Source organism: Topomyia yanbarensis, chromosome 2, assembly GCF_030247195.1.
Source record: "Topomyia yanbarensis strain Yona2022 chromosome 2, ASM3024719v1, whole genome shotgun sequence".
NCBI classification, from domain to species: Eukaryota; Metazoa; Arthropoda; class Insecta; order Diptera; family Culicidae; genus Topomyia; species Topomyia yanbarensis.
In genome coordinates, this window is record NC_080671.1 from 116957796 (window position 1) to 116978534 (window position 20739).

Sequence of the window (20739 nt, forward strand, 5' to 3'; positions counted from 1 at the left end):
ACGACGCCGGTCGTTGAGTGGAAAGCGTATGCTTCTCAATTGTTGTTCATGCAATATCAAAAAAGACTCCAGGACTAATGTATTAAATAACATAAAAACATTTAATGGCACCTTAGGATGCAGAGTTATCACGAACCCGTGCTCAAAACGATAGAGCAGATGAACTATCATCATATATGAAAAGCATTACATTATTGAATATTGCAGCAAGCATCAACAAGTACCTTACATTACTCACGATGGATCGTAAGGACCCTTTGGAATTCATATTGTCAGTGACCAATTATCTGGGCCATGTTTTAGTGCGATTTGATAAAGATTCTGGTCGTTATTGTGCTTTGAAGAAACGATATTCGATCGGATTGGGAAATGTTATTTTTCTTCTGACTCTGAATCTGGCGTACTTGTGGTATGTGGTGGCAACTATCGAAATAAGATTAGAGGTGTACGGGAAAGTATTCAGTTCCTTAACGATTATGGATAGTCAACTTTGTTTTTGTTGGTGCTATCTGATGATTTATCATGGATTGACGAAATCGAAGGACATGTCGAAGCTACTGAACTTGTTGTTAAAAGTTCGACGACGAATCGGAACGACGTTTGAGGTCACGAACTACACAAAGATTCTGTGGATTCTTAAATCGTGGATAATCTTGAGTGCGTTGTACAATTTTGTCTTCATAGTATCAGTTAGTTGGACAATACGAAAATTTGTTGATTTTAAGATAAGTATGGGAGTAGATTTAGCATTCGGCTTGTTACAATTCATCAGCGACATGTATTTGATACAATTCAACATTATTCTGTTGGTGATTCGCCAAGAACTGAACTATCTTAATATTACTATAGTGAATTTAACCCAATATATTCGCCGTAGAACAACGCTAGTTCTAATTGAGGTATATTTTGATGTGTTACTGATTATGAAGTTGCTGGTGAAGTCATTCGCGTTACCGATCATGTTTTGCGCGCTTTTGACATTCATTGAGGGAACAACACAGATATATCAGTTCTTTTGCTTAATGTCCGGCGGTGTGTTTTCGGCAGGTGCTCTACAAGAGTCCACAAGTTATATAATCTGGATTGGTCCGCTTTTGTCGAAGATATGCGTTGCCATGTGGCTGGCAAGCAACGTCAGTGATAAGGTGTGTATAATGAAGCCCATAAAACATGGAACGGTTATGTCTAGATTGGTTAAATTTTTGTTAACCTTCACCATACAATAAAATAATAAAATAATTAAAATACCTAATTATGGAACTGTTATTTCAACTTCGTCTCATCAACATCCGCCACTAACTTAGCGACAGGACTAAACAAGCGCAAACCCATAGTCTTGCGTTATGTCCCGCAAGAAAAATATAATCAGAACTATGTAGTATAATTGCTTGTAAGGATTGTAAATTTCATCATTTCAAGCAAATACGTGCCTCGTGAAAACCTACATTTTCCTTGAACTGTATATGAATTACACGCTCTATTAGTTAAATAGTGCCGCTGTTCTATTTCCGAATAATTCAAAAAGCGGCTTGCGATGGTACAATTAGATACAACAACAATCGAGCACACGTCACAGGATAATTATATAACAACAAAACAGCCCCGAAAATAGGTACGTACCAGCAAATTGAACCTGAAGGGCTTACAGCGAAATGTATCACACTGTCGTTTTGTAAACAGAATGGAGAAGGATCCTTTGAAAGTCATCCTGCTAGTGAACAAGTTTTTTGCCCATACTTTAGTGTCGTTTGACGATGCTTCCGGTAGATTTAAGTGTGCGAGTAAATGGTTTATCGTCCTTTTAAGTAACATTTTGTGTATCTCAGCGATGAATGTGTTATCCTACTGGTATCTCGCAAATACAACGTCGAAGAGACTTAAATGGAATGGACAAGTTCTAGGATGGCTGCTCGCAATGGACAGTCAACTGTGTATTTGCTGGTGTTATGTGATGGTACTAAACGGATGTTTGAAATCGAAAATCATCTTGAAATTTTTGAATTCATTTGTCACTGTTAGGCGAAAAATAAAAGCTACGTACGGTGGTCCGAAATACCGAAAGACGTTCTTGCTAATCGTATCATGCATCATAGCGAGTGTTTTATATAACATGCTGTTTGTGGGCAGTGCCAAACTGTTTCCAAGTTTTTCCCAAGATTGGACAGATTCGGGAAATGATATAATATTTGCTATAGTCGCCCTCATAACCGATGCGTATATGATACAGTTTAACGCGTTTCTTTTGGTACTGCGAGAGGAAATAATATTCATCAATCAATGCGCCGCTAGAACAGCTGGTCAGGTGAATGAGATGCGGCTACTGGCATTGATATATTTTGAATTGATATCCTTGATGCACATGTTAATTCAAGCGTTTGGTCTCCCGATAATATTCTGTTTGCTGTTGTTGTTCTTCGAGGGCACCGTACAGTTGTTTCAGCTGTATCGGTTGACCATTGATTTGGCAGGAAAAATGCGATTGGAAACCGTTATACTGGATGCCGCCGGTTACGCTGTTTGGCTATGGCCACTCGTAATTAAAGTGTGCCTAACGATGGCTTTAGCGAATGACGTCAGTCGGAGGGTGAGTATTCAAAAAATTGACCAAAAAGTTTAATTGACTTGATCGTTGAGACATTTAGGAAGAGACTTGCCTTCTGATTCTCTGCCCAAGATGAAACCATTGCTATTCAATTTCACATAGGTATGTTTCTGCCAGGTGATGTGGAGGACAAAATACCCCCAACTCTAGTTTTCCTATCTTGATCCAGAATGAAACTATGGCCATTTACATTTGAATGTTGTGAAATGTGATATACGAAACATTTGAATCTATTGCAATATAAGAGGAGGTACAAAAATAAAAGACACTATCGTCGATTTCAAGGAAGTCTATTGGAGTATATTATAGTTTATCTCCATTCCATAGACCAAGAGTTCTATAATTTGGTCTTTTAATTTAATTTAATATAATTTATAATTCATACTAATGCTGTTTATGAATAACTACGATTTTAAATACCTATAACATTTGGTTTATACAAAATTTGCTCTCAAAAATAAGTAAACCTAGTAATTGGGACTGGGAACTGAAGTTATTGCAATAAACCTGACTGGATTCTGTTGGAACCGCACAGCCAAGGATAGTTTCAATAACAACAAAACAAAATAGAAGTGCGGTATATTACTGCCCACTATTTCAAACCATTTAAAGTGCAATACGGAAAATATCTTCCCGAAAAAAGGAAAACAGAAAGAACTTCTTTCGTGGAATCTAAATACAACGCAGATTATTTGGTCCAGATTGGAGGTCAACATGGAACTCTATTGCATTAATTACAAGAGTAATTTCTTACAATCCGTGTTAGCTTTCAGTTTACCTTCTCATATTGCAGAATAGCAAATATAAATCGCTCCGCTATAGCATAAGCAAAAATTGACATTTTTGGAAGCAACGCTCAATCGAAAAGTGATTGGCTTCATAAACTTTATACTCAATGTGAACTTGATCGGCTGTTTATAGTTTACACATAAGAATTTTTTAAGTTGGTGTGTGAACATATATGTAAAATCTGTAATAGACACAATAAATTCAATAAAAATGCCAGTATCATCTTGTGCATCTTAAAGTCTGCATATATCTGTAAAGGTGAAAGGATCATCATTGCTGAAGAGCGCAAATTGATTCGATTTTGCGGTAGAAAGAGGTATTTCCAAGTTCTAAAAAAGTTTCTAAAAATTCGATTGGCCTTTAAAGTCAAGTCCTCTTATGTAATTGTGCAATTAGTACCTGTTTGATAATTTTTTGAAGATGCAAGATGACTTGGACATGTGCACATTCTGCAAAATGTTTATTAAGGTTTCATCTATAAAATCAAAATTTTCGAGTGTAAGGTGCTGAAAATGGCGTCCAAAATGGCGACTCCAACAAAAGGTGTTCTGAGAACCGACCGGATCTGCGGGCACGAAACAGGTATCAATTCGTCGTCTACCAGCAGAAAACCATAACAATCTTGAAGATTACATTCCATAGAGGCGCCCCAACCCAAAAACATGAAAAAAATTGCTATAGAAATAAAATGGCAGCCACTTGAAGATAAAGCATAATTTCTTCGCATGATTTTTTTCACTTTAGTCGTTTGTAAAAAGTCGTTAAAAAATATTACGATTTTGTAGGTTACAGCGCCGCAGTTTGTTGTCTTCATTGAGGTGAAGCTGATTGGAAACGAGAATGCCCGCAAATTCGAAAAATCTTGTGTCGAGAAAACGCGTGTCAAAGTGATCAGGCGTTTTAGTCTCACGATTCTCTCACTGAGAAAATGACAAAAAAGAGGTTTTGAATTTCATTGGGTCTTAGAAGCGATGCTTCTTGGAGGCACAATTTTAGCTTGCCTATTTGTGTAAGAATCAGAGAATTTATAGGTTTCTAAGGTCACTAAACACGAATTTAAGATTAGATTTGGAAAATTCAAAATGGAACTTTGTATGTATGAGTTTCTGGGATCGCTGAACATGAATTTGAGGTCAAATTTGACAAAGTCAAAATGACGGATCCAATACGGCGGACTAAACATGTGAAATATTTATTAATATCAAGAATTTTTGAAAATTAGGATATTTGGGGTCGCTGAACACAAATTTGAGATGAGATTTAAAAAAAAATTAATATCGGATCCAATACGGCGGCCAAAAATAATGAATAATGTTCATGAAATTTTGATCAAAATTATTAAGTTATTTTGAACAGATCCCCATGCAGAGTTAACATATTTGTCATAAAAATTGTATAGTACCGAAAATACCGGTACTGGCTTTTGTTCAGTACCGGTATTACGGTACTAAAAATCGGTCGGTATTCCCAGGATTTTCGGTACCGGCATTACCGGTACCACAACCCTTATAATGTACTGCTAACGTATAGAATTTTAGCCCAGACCGCAAATTTCACTGCGAAGAACAACATTCAACACGGCGTCGAATACGACAAATGTTCAAACTAAGATCAAGCTCAGCTCATATTAAAAGATTCATGTCGAAATGCGGAGAAGTGAATCCGAATAAGTTATGAGCAATACTTGGAAAAACGTTTTCATTGACAGTCCCAGCGGAAAACATTAATATAACTATGTTTTTTGCTAGTGTTATGTGATGGTGCGGAATGGATGTTTGCAATTGAAACCATGTTGAAATTTTTTTTAATTTACTACCGAAATACCGAGACACACTGTTACTGATAGCATCGTGCATCAAATCAAATGTATTGTAGAACATCCTGTTTGTGTGGAGTTCTACACCATATTTCCTACTTTTCGGTAGATTGGACTAATTCGGGAATAGATATAATAGTTGCCGTCATAACTGATGCATATCGATACGTCTCCCAACCTTTGAACGGAACGGATCGTTATATTTCACAGTGGTGTTCGGTGTGTAAATTCAGTGATTCAAGGTCATCCTTTGTTCGTTCGATAGCTGCCATTCTGCTGGTGCCGGCAGTAAATCCAGTACATTGTTTTCGCTGGTGCGGAACAATCGACGTTGTTTGCAGATAAGTTTTGCTTTATTTTTTTTCCTCGTTTGCTTTCTTTCCTTTTCCCTACTTTTACTCTACCTTGTAATCAAATAATAAGACACATTTCCGTTTATATAACGCTCTGCCCTCGTGCTTAAATGGCCGAGGGCGAAATACCATCTGATGTAATCATGGAAGTCCCTGATCCCCCTAATACTCGCATTGCTCCCCGTATAAAGCAGTACCCAGAAGGTTCCTCTGGGCCATGGGTGGTATATTTTCGGACCGGAGAGAAACCGGTTAATATATTAAAACTTTCTCGAGATCTGACTGCTAATTACCCGGCCGTAACTCAGATAACACGTGTTCGGGCAAACAAGATACGTGTTCTAGTGAGTGATCTCGGCCAGGCAAACGCGATTGCTTGCTGTGAGCGCTTTACGCGGGAATTTAAAGCGTACGTGCCTTGTGTGGCCTGTGAAATCGATGGGGTAGTGTCCGAACCGGGCCTGAAATGCGAAGAACTGTTGGAGCACGGGGTTGGCTGCTTTAAGGACCCCTCTCTTGAACAGATTAAGATCTTAGAATGCAAACAATTGTATACCGCAAACACCGAGGGAGGTAAGACTACCTACTCTCTATCAGGCTCGATTCGGGTGACATTCGCCGGGTCCTCTCTTCCCAACTACATCCTCCTTGACAAGGTTCGCCTACCAGTTCGCCTGTTCGTACCGCGGGTCATGAACTGCAGCAATTGCAAGCAGTTGGGCCACACAGCCACATATTGTGGAAATAAGAAACGATGCGGCAAATGCGAAGGAGAGCATGAGGATGACTCTTGCGACAAAGAAACTGAAAAGTGTATTTGCTGCGGGGGCCCTTCACATGCTCTTAAATCATGTCCTGCGTACAAGCAGCGCGGGGATAAAATTAAGCGCTCCCTTAAGGAACGCTCAAGGCGTTCTTATGCAGAAATGCTAAAGAATGCTTCGCCATCTGTCCTGTCCGAAAATCCCTATGCTGGTTTGGCTAACGTTGAGCAAGAATCTGACGACCCACGAGAGGGAACATCTTTGGTTAACCCAGGAGAATCCAGGAAGAGGAGAAATCCAGCCTCCCCTACATTGCCTCGTAAGGGTGCCAAGGTGTCGTCCACTCAGAGTGCGCCATCTACAACCAATAAATCCAACGGAAGTGATGCTCAAAAGCCGAAGCAATTTGCTCCAGGACTTGGAAATATTAATTCTAACAAGGAGTACCCACCACTTCCAGGGACACCAAAAACCCCAAGTGTCCCCTTTTTTCAAACAGATACTCAGTCCAGTAGCGGACTAATGAAATTTTCTGACATAGTGGACTTAATTTTCACAGCTTTCAATGTTACTGATCCTCTTAAAAGCCTTCTGATACGTTTTCTCCCTATAGTGCAAACATTTTTGAAGCAATTGACTACTAAATGGCCCCTCCTTGCAGCGATCGTATCCTTCGATGGCTAAGTCATCGAACGAGGTCACCGATTCGATCACTGTTCTACAGTGGAACAGCAGAAGTATCCTCCCGAAAATCGATTCCTTTAAATTTTTACTAAATAGTTTAAAATGTGATGCTTTCGCATTATGTGAAACTTGGTTAACTTCCGATATAAATCTCAACTTCCACGACTTTAATATAATTCGTCTGGATCGAGAAAACCCCTATGGAGGAGTACTTTTGGGGATCAAAAAGTGCTATTCTTTCAACCGAATTAACCTCCCTTCGACACCAGGCATTGAAATTGTCGCTTGTCAAGTTTTAATCAAAGGTAAAGACCTTTGCATTGCTTCCATCTACATTCCTCCTAGAGCCTCGGTAGGGCACCGAACGCTTTGTAATATCACGGAATCCTTACCGGCACCGCGGCTAGTTCTGGGAGACTTTAACTCGCACGGTACGGTATGGGGCTGTCTTCATGATGATAATAGATCAACATTAATCCAAGATCTTTGCGATAATTTCAACATGACCATCTTAAACACGGGAGAAATGACGCGGATTCCTACACCATCAGCACGCGCAAGCGCGTTGGATTTGTCGCTTTGCTCGACATCGCTACAGTTAGATTGCATGTGGAAGGTGATCCCTGATCCCCACGGCAGCGATCATTTGCCTATCGTGATTTCAATTGCTAACGGTTCAAGACCATCGGAAACAATCAATGTCTCATATGACCTCACACGGAACATTGATTGGAAGAGTTACGCGACCGCGATATCCGTTAAAATCGAATCCACTCAAGAACTTCCTCCGGAGGAAGAGTACAGGTTTTTGGCTGGCTTGATTCTCGACAGTGCGAATCAAGCTCAGACTAAACCAGTACCCAGCGCGAATACCCATGGACGGTCTCCCACCCTGTGGTGGGATAAAGAGTGCTCAGAGCTGTACGCGGAAAAGTCCACTGCATATAAGGCCTTCCGGGAAGACGGGTTACCCGCTAGCTATCAACAGTACGCGTCGTTAGAAAGGCGAATGAAGAGTCTAATGAAAGCCAAAAAACGCAGTTATTGGCGCCGGTTCGTCGACGGGTTAACGAGAGAAACAACGATGAGCACTCTTTGGGGTACGGCTCGACGTATGCGTAACCGTAATAGTACCAACGAGAACGTGGAATATTCAAACCGTTGGATATTCGCTTTCGCCAAGAAGATCTGTCCGGACTCTGTCCCGGTACAGAAAACGTGCCGCGCCGCGTCTCCTCACGATACCGCGAACGAAACACCGTTTTCGATGGTGGAGTTCTCACTTGCTCTCTTATCGTGCAACAATAACGCCCCAGGGTTAGACAGAATTAAATTCAACTTGCTGAAGAATCTGCCTGACACTGCAAAAAGGCGCTTGTTGAATTTATTTAACAAGTTTCTTGAGGGTAACATTGTCCCTTATGAATGGAGACAAGTGAAGGTCATCGCCATCCAAAAACCAGGAAAACCAGCCTCCGACCACAACTCGTATCGGCCGATTGCAATGCTGTCCTGTATTCGGAAGTTATTCGAGAAAATGATCTTGTTTCGCCTCGACAATTGGGTTGAAGCAAATGGCTTACTGTCAGATACACAATTTGGCTTCCGCAAAGGCAAAGGGACGAACGATTGCCTTGCGTTGCTTTCTACAGAAATCCAAATGGCCTATGCTAACAAAGAGCAGATGGCATCAGTCTTCTTGGATATTAAGGGGGCTTTTGACTCAGTTTCTATCAACATTCTGTCAGAGAAGCTGCACCAGCATGGTCTTTCGCCAATTTTAAATAACTTTTTGCTAAACCTGTTGTCTGAAAAGCACATGCACTTTTCGCATGGCGATTTAACAACATCGCGATTTAGCTACATGGGTCTTCCCCAGGGCTCATGTCTAAGTCCCCTGCTCTACAATTTCTACGTGAATGACATTGACGATTGTCTTGCCAATTCATGCACGCTAAGGCAACTTGCAGACGACGGGGTGGTCTCTGTTACAGGGCCCAAAGCTGCCGACTTGCAAGGACCATTACAAAATACCTTGGACAATTTGTCTGCTTGGGCTCTTCAGCTGGGTATTGAGTTCTCCACGGAGAAAACTGAGTTGGTTGTTTTTTCTAGGAAGCGTGAGCCGGCGCAACTCCAGCTTTTATTAATGGGTGCAACGATCAACCAGGTTTTCACATTTAAATATCTCGGGGTCTGGTTCGACTCTAAAGGTACCTGGGGATGTCACATTAGGTATCTGAAACAGAAATGCCAACAAAGGATCAATTTTCTACGAACAATAACTGGAACATGGTGGGGTGCTCACCCAGGAGACCTGATCAGGTTGTACCAAACAACGATATTGTCGGTGATGGAGTACGGGTGTTTCTGTTTCCGCTCCGCTGCGAACATACACTTCATCAAACTGGAGAGAATCCAGTACCGTTGCTTGCGCATTGCCTTGGGTTGCATGCACTCGACCCATACGATGAGTCTCGAAGTGCTGGCGGGCGTTCTTCCGCTAAAAAATCGATTTTGGGAACTCTCATATCGATTGCTCATCCGATGCGACATTCTGAACCCGTTGGTAATTCAATACTTCGAGAGGCTCGTCGAGCTTAATTCTCAAACCCGTTTTATGTCCTTGTACTTCGACTACATGGCACAGAACATCAATCCTTCTTCGTACAATCCCAACCGTGTCCGTTTCCTAGATACTTCTGATTCTACTGTATTCTTCGACACATCCATGAAGGAAGAGATTCGTGGAATCCCGGACCATATACGCCCGCAGGTGATCCCCAATATATTTTATAATAAATTCCGAGAAGTCGACTGCGACAAAATGTTTTACACTGACGGATCAAATCTCGATGGGTCCACTGGCTTCGGTATCTTCAACAATACTATCACCGCTTCATTCAAGCTCAATGATCCCGCTTCAGTTTACGTCGCAGAGTTAGCTGCAATTCAGTACACCCTTGGGATCATCGACACTCTGCCCACAGATCACTACTTCATCGTTTCGGACAGCCTCAGCTCTATCGAGGCTCTTCGTGCGGTGAAGCCAAAAAAGCAACTTCCGTATTTTCTGGGGATGATACAGGAGTCCTTGTGTACGTTATCTGAAAAATCTTATCAGATTACCTTTGTTTGGGTCCCCTCTCATTGTTCTATCCCGGGCAATGAAAAGGCCGACTCATTAGCAAAGGCGGGCGCATTAAATGGTGACATATACGAAAGACCAATCTGCTTCAACGAATTTTTTAGTATTTGTCGTCAGAGGACGCTCAACAGTTGGCAAACCTCGTGGAGCAATGGGGAACTTGGACGATGGCTACATTCGATTATCCCAAAGGTATCAACGAAGCCTTGGTTCGGGGGGATGGATGTGGGTCGGGATTTTATTCGTGTAATGTCCCGACTTATGTCCAATCACTACACCATGGATGCGCATTTGCGGCGTATTGGGCTTGCGGAGAGTAGTCTGTGCGCTTGTGACGAGGGCTATCACGACATCGAACACGTTGTCTGGGTATGCGCCGGGTATTGTGACGCCAGGTCTCAGTTAAAGGAATCCCTTCGGGCCCGAGGTAGACCACCCAATGTACCAGTCCGAGATATGCTGGCAACTCGTGATTTCCCCTATATGTCCCTTATTTATACCTTCATAAAAACGATAAATATCCCAATTTAGCCCCTCTCTTTTATTTCTCGTTCTTAGAGTTTCCTCCTGCCTTGTGGAACCGATCAGCTCCAGAGTGCCACTATGTAACCGCCATCGCCCTTACCACTACGCCTGCATAGAAGGAAACTGAAGCGAGAGCGACTCGAGGTCCGATGAGTTTTGAAGGATTCCCCGCGGGTCCGAAGAATACCATCCGCCAATCCGGTACTCGACGACTTACTAGACTGAGGCGCAAATTTGTTTCGCTGATCCCCCTTCCCCCCCGTTCGAGCGAAAGTTGCAAGTTTTGCTCTTCTTTCCCTGTCTCTCCCCTGTCCTTGATACAACTGCTGCTACACTGATGCGGAAATAAGCCACCCTCTGAATATCTTGACCAAGCATAAGTTTTTAGTTAAAAAATTCAAATTAGTATTCTGTATTCCTAGTTTTAAGATAGCTATAATTTTTACTCTTTATTGAAACTCTTGTCCTCCATCTTGTAAATAGAATTGAATCCCTAGTTTTAAGATTTCTGTGAAGTTTGTCATAAATATTTTTCTTTTAGCCCTCTCTTGTATATTGAATCTTATTTCTAGTCTTAAGATAGCTGTAAACTTTTTTTTCCTTTGTAAAAAAAATATTTCAACATTGTAACCTCCTAGTTTTAAGATATCCAAAATGTAAAAACATAAGCATTTGGCACCGCCAAGCTAACGCATTTGTGCCTATCAAATAAACGAAATGAATAAAAAAAAAAATAACTGATGCATATATGAATGAACGACATTAACTATAAACAAATAACACTGTGCACCTGCCTTGGTTTTTTCGAACTCACACAAGACACATTTTCAACCAAATCTATATGAATTGGTACTTAAATTGTTTGTTAGAGTGTAAATTTTCAGTTTCTGGTAAATATTACCGTTTTCACCTTATTGGTTTGTGCAAATCGGTGCCGAATGGGGTCATGTATACTACTGTACCCCCGGAATCGGTATCGGAATCGTAATCCGGGACATACAAGATCGGTCGTATCATGTACAAATTGAATATATACATTCTCATTTTTGTTTTGTTTGTGTTTATTATTAGTATTCTGTCAATAAACCTGTGATTTATAATGACGGTTCTGCATACATCTATGGATGCCAAACATGCCTCCATTCGGCACCGATTCCCACTGACCAACGGTAATATTTACCAGAAACTGAAAATTGAAACTTTAACAAACAATTTAAGTACCAGACCATATAGATTTGGTTAAAAATGTGTTTTAAAACTGAGTTCGAAATCGGGGTTAATATGACCCGCTAACATCTTATTATTCGTAATTTTTTTGTACAGCCCTTCAGGAATGAGCGAATATTTTGAACTCTATTGAAAATCGTTGCTCTCCATGAAAGAGAAAAAGTCAAGAGATTCTAAACTTCTAGGTGCAAAACTTAAAAAGTTATCGCATTTTGAAAGTTCATTTGGGGTCATATTGACCCCAACACCTAAAGAAGGTTAAGTGCTATATCTGTAACCAGGCGGCACATCATAGCCGGAAAGCCATGCGCCGAAGTCGCTAAGATATCTGCAACAGCCTACTATAATCAATACCAATAAACCGCTTTCGACGTACCCTGCTAAAACACTATTAAACGGTCAATCAATAACTGAAGTATTTTGTAGCTCGAAAGCAACTCTCAGTACTAACAGCGCAGCAACAACGATGGCACCTAGTGCCTCCAAATCAACAACCCGCAACACCACTAAAGAAGCAAACGAATATACATTGGTGGCTCGTAAGAACAAAAACAAACAAGAACTACCAACCGTGTCGTAAAGTGTTCTATCGGAAGATAGCATACGGGTAGTCAGAGAGCTGAAACGATGTATTTTAATGGAAGATGAGATCTATGTAAAATTCAATACCTGTTCATTGCCAGATCCACATTTTTATAATACTGTGTTAGGGGAGGTGGTTTTCAGATGACGTTAGATCAATCAGGAGGTGAAAATCAGTAAAAAGGTAATCAATAGGAATGCATCCGAAAAGCACAATCAATAGGAATGCATCCGAAAACGGCTTATACCTATGTATCAAAAGCATGATACAACCCGATTGTTTTGCCAGATCTAGCATTCGCTCTATATGAGTCGATAACTCGATCTGTGCACTAATGATTTATTCGTTTCTCTACTGCTCCAAGTATGGGTACCTGTCGTACTACCATTATTTTTAACCGCGTTCGTATTAAGTTTCGCTTCTCGTTCAAAACTCTAATTTTAGTATATGCTCAATTAGTTCCCACAAAGCAAAGTATAGTGAAATTGCCTCAGTGTTAGTTGTCAATTTTAAATAAGTTTAGAAGGAGCCGTTCACCAAACAATATTCAACTCACTGTACCGCAGGAATATTGTCAGCGTTGTAACAAAAATATATTAATATTAATGGCATTTTCATATCTTCAGTGACAATCACCGGACTTAACACAGCGACATGCACATTTTGTGCTAATATGGAAAATAATTTAATGTAGCATTGTGGTCGTACTTTTTGTTTCGGGACTTGACCATCTATTTTGACATACTTCGCAGCTGATTATTGCCTACAACACAAATGCTGGCGCTAAGAATCGGATCAAATTAGGGACAGACATATGAAGACTGTGAGATAAGCCCCATTCCTAGACACAAGCACACCAAGGACCTAGATTGTACCATGCCCTTCATTGTTGAGTATTGCCTGTTTGTTTTGCTCAAATAATTTGTTAATACTGTGTAAATCGTATCTACCGAACGACTTCTATTTACTGATTACTTCAACGGCAAAACTTTTCGCTCGGGGAGGGCATAGTGCAGTTGGTAAGTGGATTGCTTGTACGCAGCTCATCTGGCTTCGATTCCCAATCCTCGCACATAGGGTTACATTTATTTCTAACCTGAAAAAAGTAGCGAATGACCGAAACGTTGAAACCTCTGCAAGAGAAACCAAAAAAATCAATGAAAATATCTTTCCTCTCGAAAGTTTTAAGGAATAATTCCAACATATTATTGTTCCATGAGTGGTTTTAATAACACATCCGAAAATTGACATGACAAATTTCGATTTTATTTTGAGCAACACAGATTGACTAACCATCCCGAAGCGACAAGGTTGGCCGGAACTTTATTTCTGCTTCCACCTTCTTTGCCATTTTGGGGTCCATCGCTTCACTTCTACCGTCATTTCCTTCCTTCGGTTTGAACATCAGACGCTCGTTGAAAGTTTTGAATAAACTTAGCATGGCAACAAACCTTGACGCATGAAAACGATAGACTTTAAAGCAGTTTTGCTAATATTTACTGCATTTTTAGAACTCACATGTTAAAAAGATGCAACCAAATTTGGAGGTACAGGGTGCGCCAGCTGGATACATGCTTTTTCAACATTGAACAACTCCGCAATTTTTTCTGTCGTTTATTATAAGCGAGGTTTAGATTTCAAAGTCGATTATGACTCCCATTTGATACACAAAAAGCAGCTCTTTTGCGGCCATTTTACATGGCATTGGACAGAATTTTGGGCTTAATCGCAGAAATTTCAGCTCGTATATTAGCTTTGAGTTCGTCAAGGCGGCTCTTAGGTTTACAAGAATAAACTTTACTTTTCAAGTAACCCCACAGAAAAAAGTCTGGTACCGTTAAATCCGGAGAACGAGGAGGCCATTCCAAATCACCATTTTTGAGACAACGCGTCCTGGAAATTTGCTCTACAAAAACTTGATTGTAGCGGCTGCGGTGTGGCAAGGTGCTCCGTCTTGTTGAAAATATTAGTTTTTCAGACCTTTTTTCTGCATTTGGGGACAGAAAAAGTGCGCAAAAATCTAACGGTAGCGTGCGCCGTCGATGGTCGTTCTCTCTTTGAAAAAATAAGGACCGATGATTGTTTTGGAGCACACTCCGGCCCAAACAGTTACTTTCTAGTCGTGCATTGGTGTTTGATGTATAACGTGTGGGTTCTGTGTGCCCCAAATTCGACAATTTTGTTTATTTACTCCGTCGGAAACGGTGAAGTGAGATTCGTCTTTGTTCCAAAAATCAGGCTCTGCATCATTCTTGCCACTAAAATGTAAAGCGCTACGATTTCAGCGCGTTCTTTTGGTGTAAATCGACTCAAAGCTAAAATGGCACTAAATGATGTTTCAGAATTGTGGTAACCTTTTAAAATCAACTGGAAAATGGCGAAGTTGTTCCATGTTGAAATAGGATATATCCAGATGGCATTAGTGCTTTCCACTAATAAACCTTTAACCATTCGTAGTGATTGGAAGTTTAATTTTCTATTTCAATTTCATGTATATATTCAACAAATTTCATTTACTTTTCCTGCGAAATATACTAGTTAACGAGATATATGTTTACGCAAAGCTGATACTTTAACATTGTCATACGAAATTGCATTCACAACAACCTGTTCGATAAATAGATCCTTCACTGTACTCTGAAAATAAGTTAGTAAAAATTACAGAGCTCCCCCTTAGAGATTGTAAAACCAGATACAGTAGCATTCGAGCACGTGTCACAGTATAATTATACGACAAACGACAACGTCCGGAATTGTACCACTGTCGTTGTGTAAACATGCTGGAGAAGGACCCTTTGAAAGTTATCCTGCCAATGACCAAATGTTTCGCCCATACTTTGGTGTCGTATGATAATGTTTCCGGTAGATTTCGGTGCGCGAAAAATCGTGTTTTTATCGTTTTGAGTAACACTTTAAGTCTGCTAGCACTAAATGCTCTCTATTTGTGGTATTCCGTTGAAACTATATCGAAAAGAATTGTGATGAATGGGCAAGTTCTGGGTTGGTTGCTCATTCTGGACAGTCAACTATGTTTCTGCTGGAGTTACGTAATGGTGTTGAATGGCTGCTTGAAGTCTAAAAGTATGCTGACATTTCTGAACACGTTAGTTAGTGTTCGGGGCAAAATCAAATCCATCTACGGTGGCCCAAAATACTCAAAAACATGTTTGCTGATAGAATCGTGCCTTGTAGTTAGTGTGTTGTACAATATCCTGTTTGTGTGCAGCTTCCAAATGTTGATTCCATATTTTTTGAACGCTTGGATCGGTGCGGGAATAGATTTGATGTTTGCGATAATCGCTGTCATAACCGATGCATACATCATACAGTTTAACACCTTTTTGATTATACTACGGGCGGAAATAGTGTTCGTCGGCAAATGTGCCACCAGAGAAGCTGGTAAGGCAAACGAGATGCAGCTCATGGAAGAAATATATTTTGATTTGTTATCCCTGATGCAAATGTTGATGCAAGCATTTGTTCTGCCAATAATGTTCTGTTTGTTACTGTTGGTATTCGAAGGAACGGTACAGTTACTCCAGCTGTTCCATCTGACGATAGATTCTGCGGGTAAATTTCAACCCGAAACCGTCGTACTGGAATCCGCAAGTTACGCCATTTGGCTGTGGCCACTCATAATTAAAGTATGCGTTACGATGGCTCTAGCGAATGACATCAGTAGGAAGGTAAGTTTGCTAATAGGGGCATGTAACATAGGGAACATAAATGGATATAAATGGAACCTAGGGGTTCGAAAGAGGTAGAACATGAAACAATCTATTATTTTGTATGTTTGCAGAATGCAACATTTATTTAAAAATATGGTTTGAAAACAATCGTATTTTCCACGGTCTTGAATTTTACCGATTTTGAAGGAACTTCCCTGAAGTTTGGAAGGCTTTCCAGATTGACTAGGCATTAGTTTGACTACCTTGAATATTATAGTTCTGAGCTGAGTTTCTGGACTTTCCAGAAACGACAAGTTTGGTGCGAATTAATCTGTCACCAATTGAGTTATTTCCCCATAAATCAATACAGTATCCCAAAAATAGCTTCACTTTGCTAGTACATAATTACTTAAATTAAAAAAATTAAAAAATTAAAAACTAACCGCTTGTAACAGTCCCACGTCATTTGGATTGAAACCAATTACTCAATAGTTTAACACAGTCATTAGTCTTTCCAATGACTTCAAAACTACTACAATCGGCCGAGTATTTCGTGGTTATGGAGATATCGCCATTTTAAATTTCGAAATAATTAAAATTTTTGTTAGAAATGTATTCAACATATATCCTCGACAACACTTGTTTCAACAACATGTTTAAAATTGATTTTCATCCAATTACCTTAAAATTTTGAGATATTTTTTTAGAAAGCTTGGAGAAAAATAAAATAGATATTTGCAAAGGAATTCAGGACATTGATTTTTCGGTTCGTAATTTCACGAATTAATTGTTTTTGTCGAAACGAAATTCCAAATGTTCCGAAAACTATCTCCATTGCAATAAAATTTCAGTTCATTCAAACGAAACTGAATGAACGCCGCCAATCAGTTGGCAATGCAACATGCATATTCATTGCTTTTGAACTGATGTTTAGTTCATGGCTCTTCATTCACCGTTGTTTTCAAATGAGTCTTAGAGAATATTCAACCTCCGTTTGATTCCGTCAGCTCAAAAGATACAGATTTCAATTGACCCAGTGAAAAGCAGTCAAATGATATTCAGGTAGACAGCCGAAATTCGAAATCTTTTGAAAGGACCTGGTCAGTAGGAAATGGAAATTGTCCATTGAGCCCATTTTGAAATCTAAGATCCCTAGCAAACGAACAGCCCATAATACCTCCATGTTCATGGTCCAGATTCACCCCCACTATATGGTATTTTGATAGTGTTTGTAACGGGATCAACCCTTGAAAACTCCAACACCATGGTCCGGTAGATCCATGTTTTCATGGCTGTGATATTTGAAACGGATTATATACATGGTCTTTTTAAAGGGGGGGGGGGTAGGTAAGGGTTTCAGCGTTAAAAAAATCAGTTTTTTTTGCAATTTTTTCAGAAGCGAATTGATCAAAACTTTTGTACAATATACTACATCATTTCAATAACATTCTGTAATTTTTTCATGCAAAAATATCTACAAGCGATTCGGTGGGGAAGCTTTTTGTGGAAAGTGTCTGAAAAAAAAACACGATTAGCGGTGTTAACTGCCATTCAAAAACTACTTGACCGATTTTCTACGAACCTGTCCACTGGAAAACAGACAGAGAAAGAATAAACGGTGAGAATGAACAAAACGGTGAAAATTCACCTTTATTGGAAACACTGAGAAAAGATATGTCCTCAAGCAGGAATCGAACCTCTCGTTCTTTAGTTGGGTGCGTTAACCACTCCGCCATCGAGGAACTGTTATGATGCCATCATGGCGGAGTGGTTAACGCACCCAACTAAAAACGGGGAGGTTCGATTCCTGCTTGAGGACATATCTTTTCTCAGTGTTTCCAATAAAGGTGAATTTTCACCTTTTCTTCATTCTCACCGTTCATTCTTTCTCTGTCTATTTTCCAGTGGACACGTTCGTAAAAAATCCATGAAAAAGGAAAAAACAAAGACTCACGTCCAAACAAGGAATATATAAATTCCATCAACGGCTGGATTTGTCGTTAGCATCTGCCGATAGGCTTTGAGGGCAGACATTAACATGCCCCTCTATAGCTCTTTCACTGCCAAAAGTCTGGCGGCGACTGAGTTAAGAAAGGGGGCAAACAGTGATAATAAATATCTCAAGCCTTGAGCGCAGTCCACTGCACCTAAAGATAGATAACGAGAGAGATTTGCCCCGATTGATGAGAGGGAGAGGTGACGATCTGCTTATAGGAGACATTTGGGGTCGATGGGTTAATTAGGAGGTACAGTAATGTTTCGATTATATCACTATGCGTTTATATCAATACTCGTTTATATCACCCTCGATTATATCACGGTTTTGTCTCGATTATATCACGCTTTTTGAAAAACAGGCAAGGCACACTACGTTTTGATCCAATTAAACCACGTGTTGTGTTCTAGCACTTTCAGGATTTTTTTTAGAATTGATTTGCTTATTTACATGTAGGGTAATGAGCCTATTATTGGGTTTCGGACTATTTCGTTAAGGGTTTATAAATGATGAGGTCGATCAAAAAGTCAAACTTTTTATTCTTTTATCCTAAATTATAAATTCTTAAGAAAGTATCTTAAATTTTTATAGAGGTTTAAGCAGTAAAAGCAAAGTTATAGCACTGCTCGTCTTATTCCTTTACGTGGGCGGAGTACGTGGCGCAAAACTTTAAACGTGAATAATCTCGAAATCATGTTTTACCAAAAACGTTGTTGTAATCACTAGGATTGTCGAAATATCTTTTGATCGATTCCAATTTTTGTTTTAAATTCTTCCTAACTCATTTGCCTTGTTCTAAAGCGGGTGCCTGGTGTACCGGATAAAAGAGCGACTTCTTTTTTATTCGCTTAATTGATAGTTATCCGCTGAAAAATCTAACAAAATAATGAGAAAAGCAAAATACGCAAGATAGGTATGCCGAGAATTGCATTTTCTCTTGAATTGATGTGAATTCTTTTCTTTTAGAAGGACAACATCAAGAATTGGAGATGCGACTATTTTTTTTTTTTTTTTGAATGTTGATACAACGAGGAATGAAGTCTCTTCGAATATATTCATTTTAATAGTCAAGATATTTGCCAAAAACTTTAACATGCGTGATAAAAAAGTTGCGTGATAAAAAATTATTCGCTGATGCCATACCATTTGACCCAATGCATTGAACAAAGATGGCAGGCGCTGCTCTTACTAACGGCTTCAAATAGGTAATAATAGAACCTATAAGAATCATGGCAAAAATAGGCTCATTACCCTACTATGATTAATTCTTTTTGATTAACTTTAACTTTTATGACTTTTTGTTTATAGAAATACATGGGTTAATGCTTAAATGTATTTTTTTGTTTTGTTTTAAATATATCACGCTTCAAATATATCACGCTAAAATACAGAACGACCGTGATATAATCGAAACATTACTGTATTGGAGGCTGCAGCGATGATCACGAAACTGTTGGGAACATGTGATGGCATCATCACAGTTCCTCGATGGCGGAGTGGTTAACGCACCCAACTGGAGACTGGGAGATCGCAGGTTTGATTTCTGCTTTAGGACATATCTTTTCTCAGTGTTTCCAATAAAGGTGAATTTTCACTGTTTCTTTTTTTTATTTCAAACTTTGCATACACATTAGGGTGGGGCATTGTTATATGGAAAAACGTAATTATAACCTAATCAACCGAGCACAGCACTTTTTTGGTTCCATTTGGGGTCCTAAACAACTGTGCAAAATTTGGGGTCGATTGGATTTGACCCGGCGTAGCGCATTGCATTTGAAATTTGTATGGAAATTAGTATGGGAAAACCTACTTTTTTGCATTATCAATTTTACAGACTACAATTCATCCTGCCGTATATCAACAAATAGTTAGAAGTGTAGTCCAGGATATGCTGAACAACTTTGCCGAAGGATGCATGGTGCTAGAGTGTCTCCACAACAAGTTATAGCTGTTCAAAGTTCGATAGATCGAATTAATTGCCAAAAATCATTTTCTTTGCCAACACTGCGGGTGTACCAATGATATTTCATATAGTATACCAAAATAACATATCATACTTTAGATTTACCACATTGATATGTTTGGATGAAACTATTCAAAAGCCTTAGCCCAATTTCATAGGCCTAGGTAGTTTCGCAATAGGGCGTAGTGAGGGGAGAGGGAGGGGGAGGCTTCAACATATATAAATTCTAACTGAAATGACTGTAATCTTGTCGAGTTGAAATGTTCAGATGAATTATTTTAAAACATTTGCACAATGTCCTATGCATAATAGTAACGATGAAACGAAACATACTGTATTCCTCTGCATTGACTTTATATCAATGGAAGTAAAGTTGCAGACTGAATCAACTGATGTCGAGTTGATATGTCAGAGGAATGCATTGATTATATTTCAGTTTAATATGCACTATGATTTGATAGGATGCTCTTTTCGATGTTGTTCGATCACCTAAAGTAAAAATTGCTATTGAACTGGGGCTCTTGTGGATTGTGTAAATGTTGTAAAATAATTCATCTGAACATTCCAACTCGAAAATATTTCAGTTTTTTCAGTTCAAATTTCCATATTTAAAAGTCTCCC

The 20739-nt window shown here is 39.5% G+C and overlaps 2 protein-coding genes across 6 annotated transcripts in view; one reads left to right on the forward strand and one right to left on the reverse strand.

Annotated features, from left to right (window-relative positions):
- The window catches only part of LOC131679293 (MLX-interacting protein), a 178574-nt gene that overhangs the window by 66557 nt on the left and 91278 nt on the right, over positions 1–20739 (reverse strand). The gene's annotated exons all lie outside the window — the stretch shown is intronic.
- Positions 1–20739, forward strand: part of LOC131679294 (gustatory receptor 68a-like) — a 75412-nt gene that overhangs the window by 23426 nt on the left and 31247 nt on the right. The window contains exon 1 of one of the 2 annotated variants that reach the window (XM_058959998.1): positions 15951–16177. The exons of the other annotated variant lie outside the window; for it this stretch is intronic. Within the exon in view, the coding sequence (XP_058815981.1) occupies positions 15953–16177 (225 nt within the window). The 5' untranslated portion in view covers positions 15951–15952. Of the gene's footprint in view, positions 1–15950; positions 16178–20739 lie in introns of those variants that run through there. 2 annotated transcript variants of the gene reach the window in all.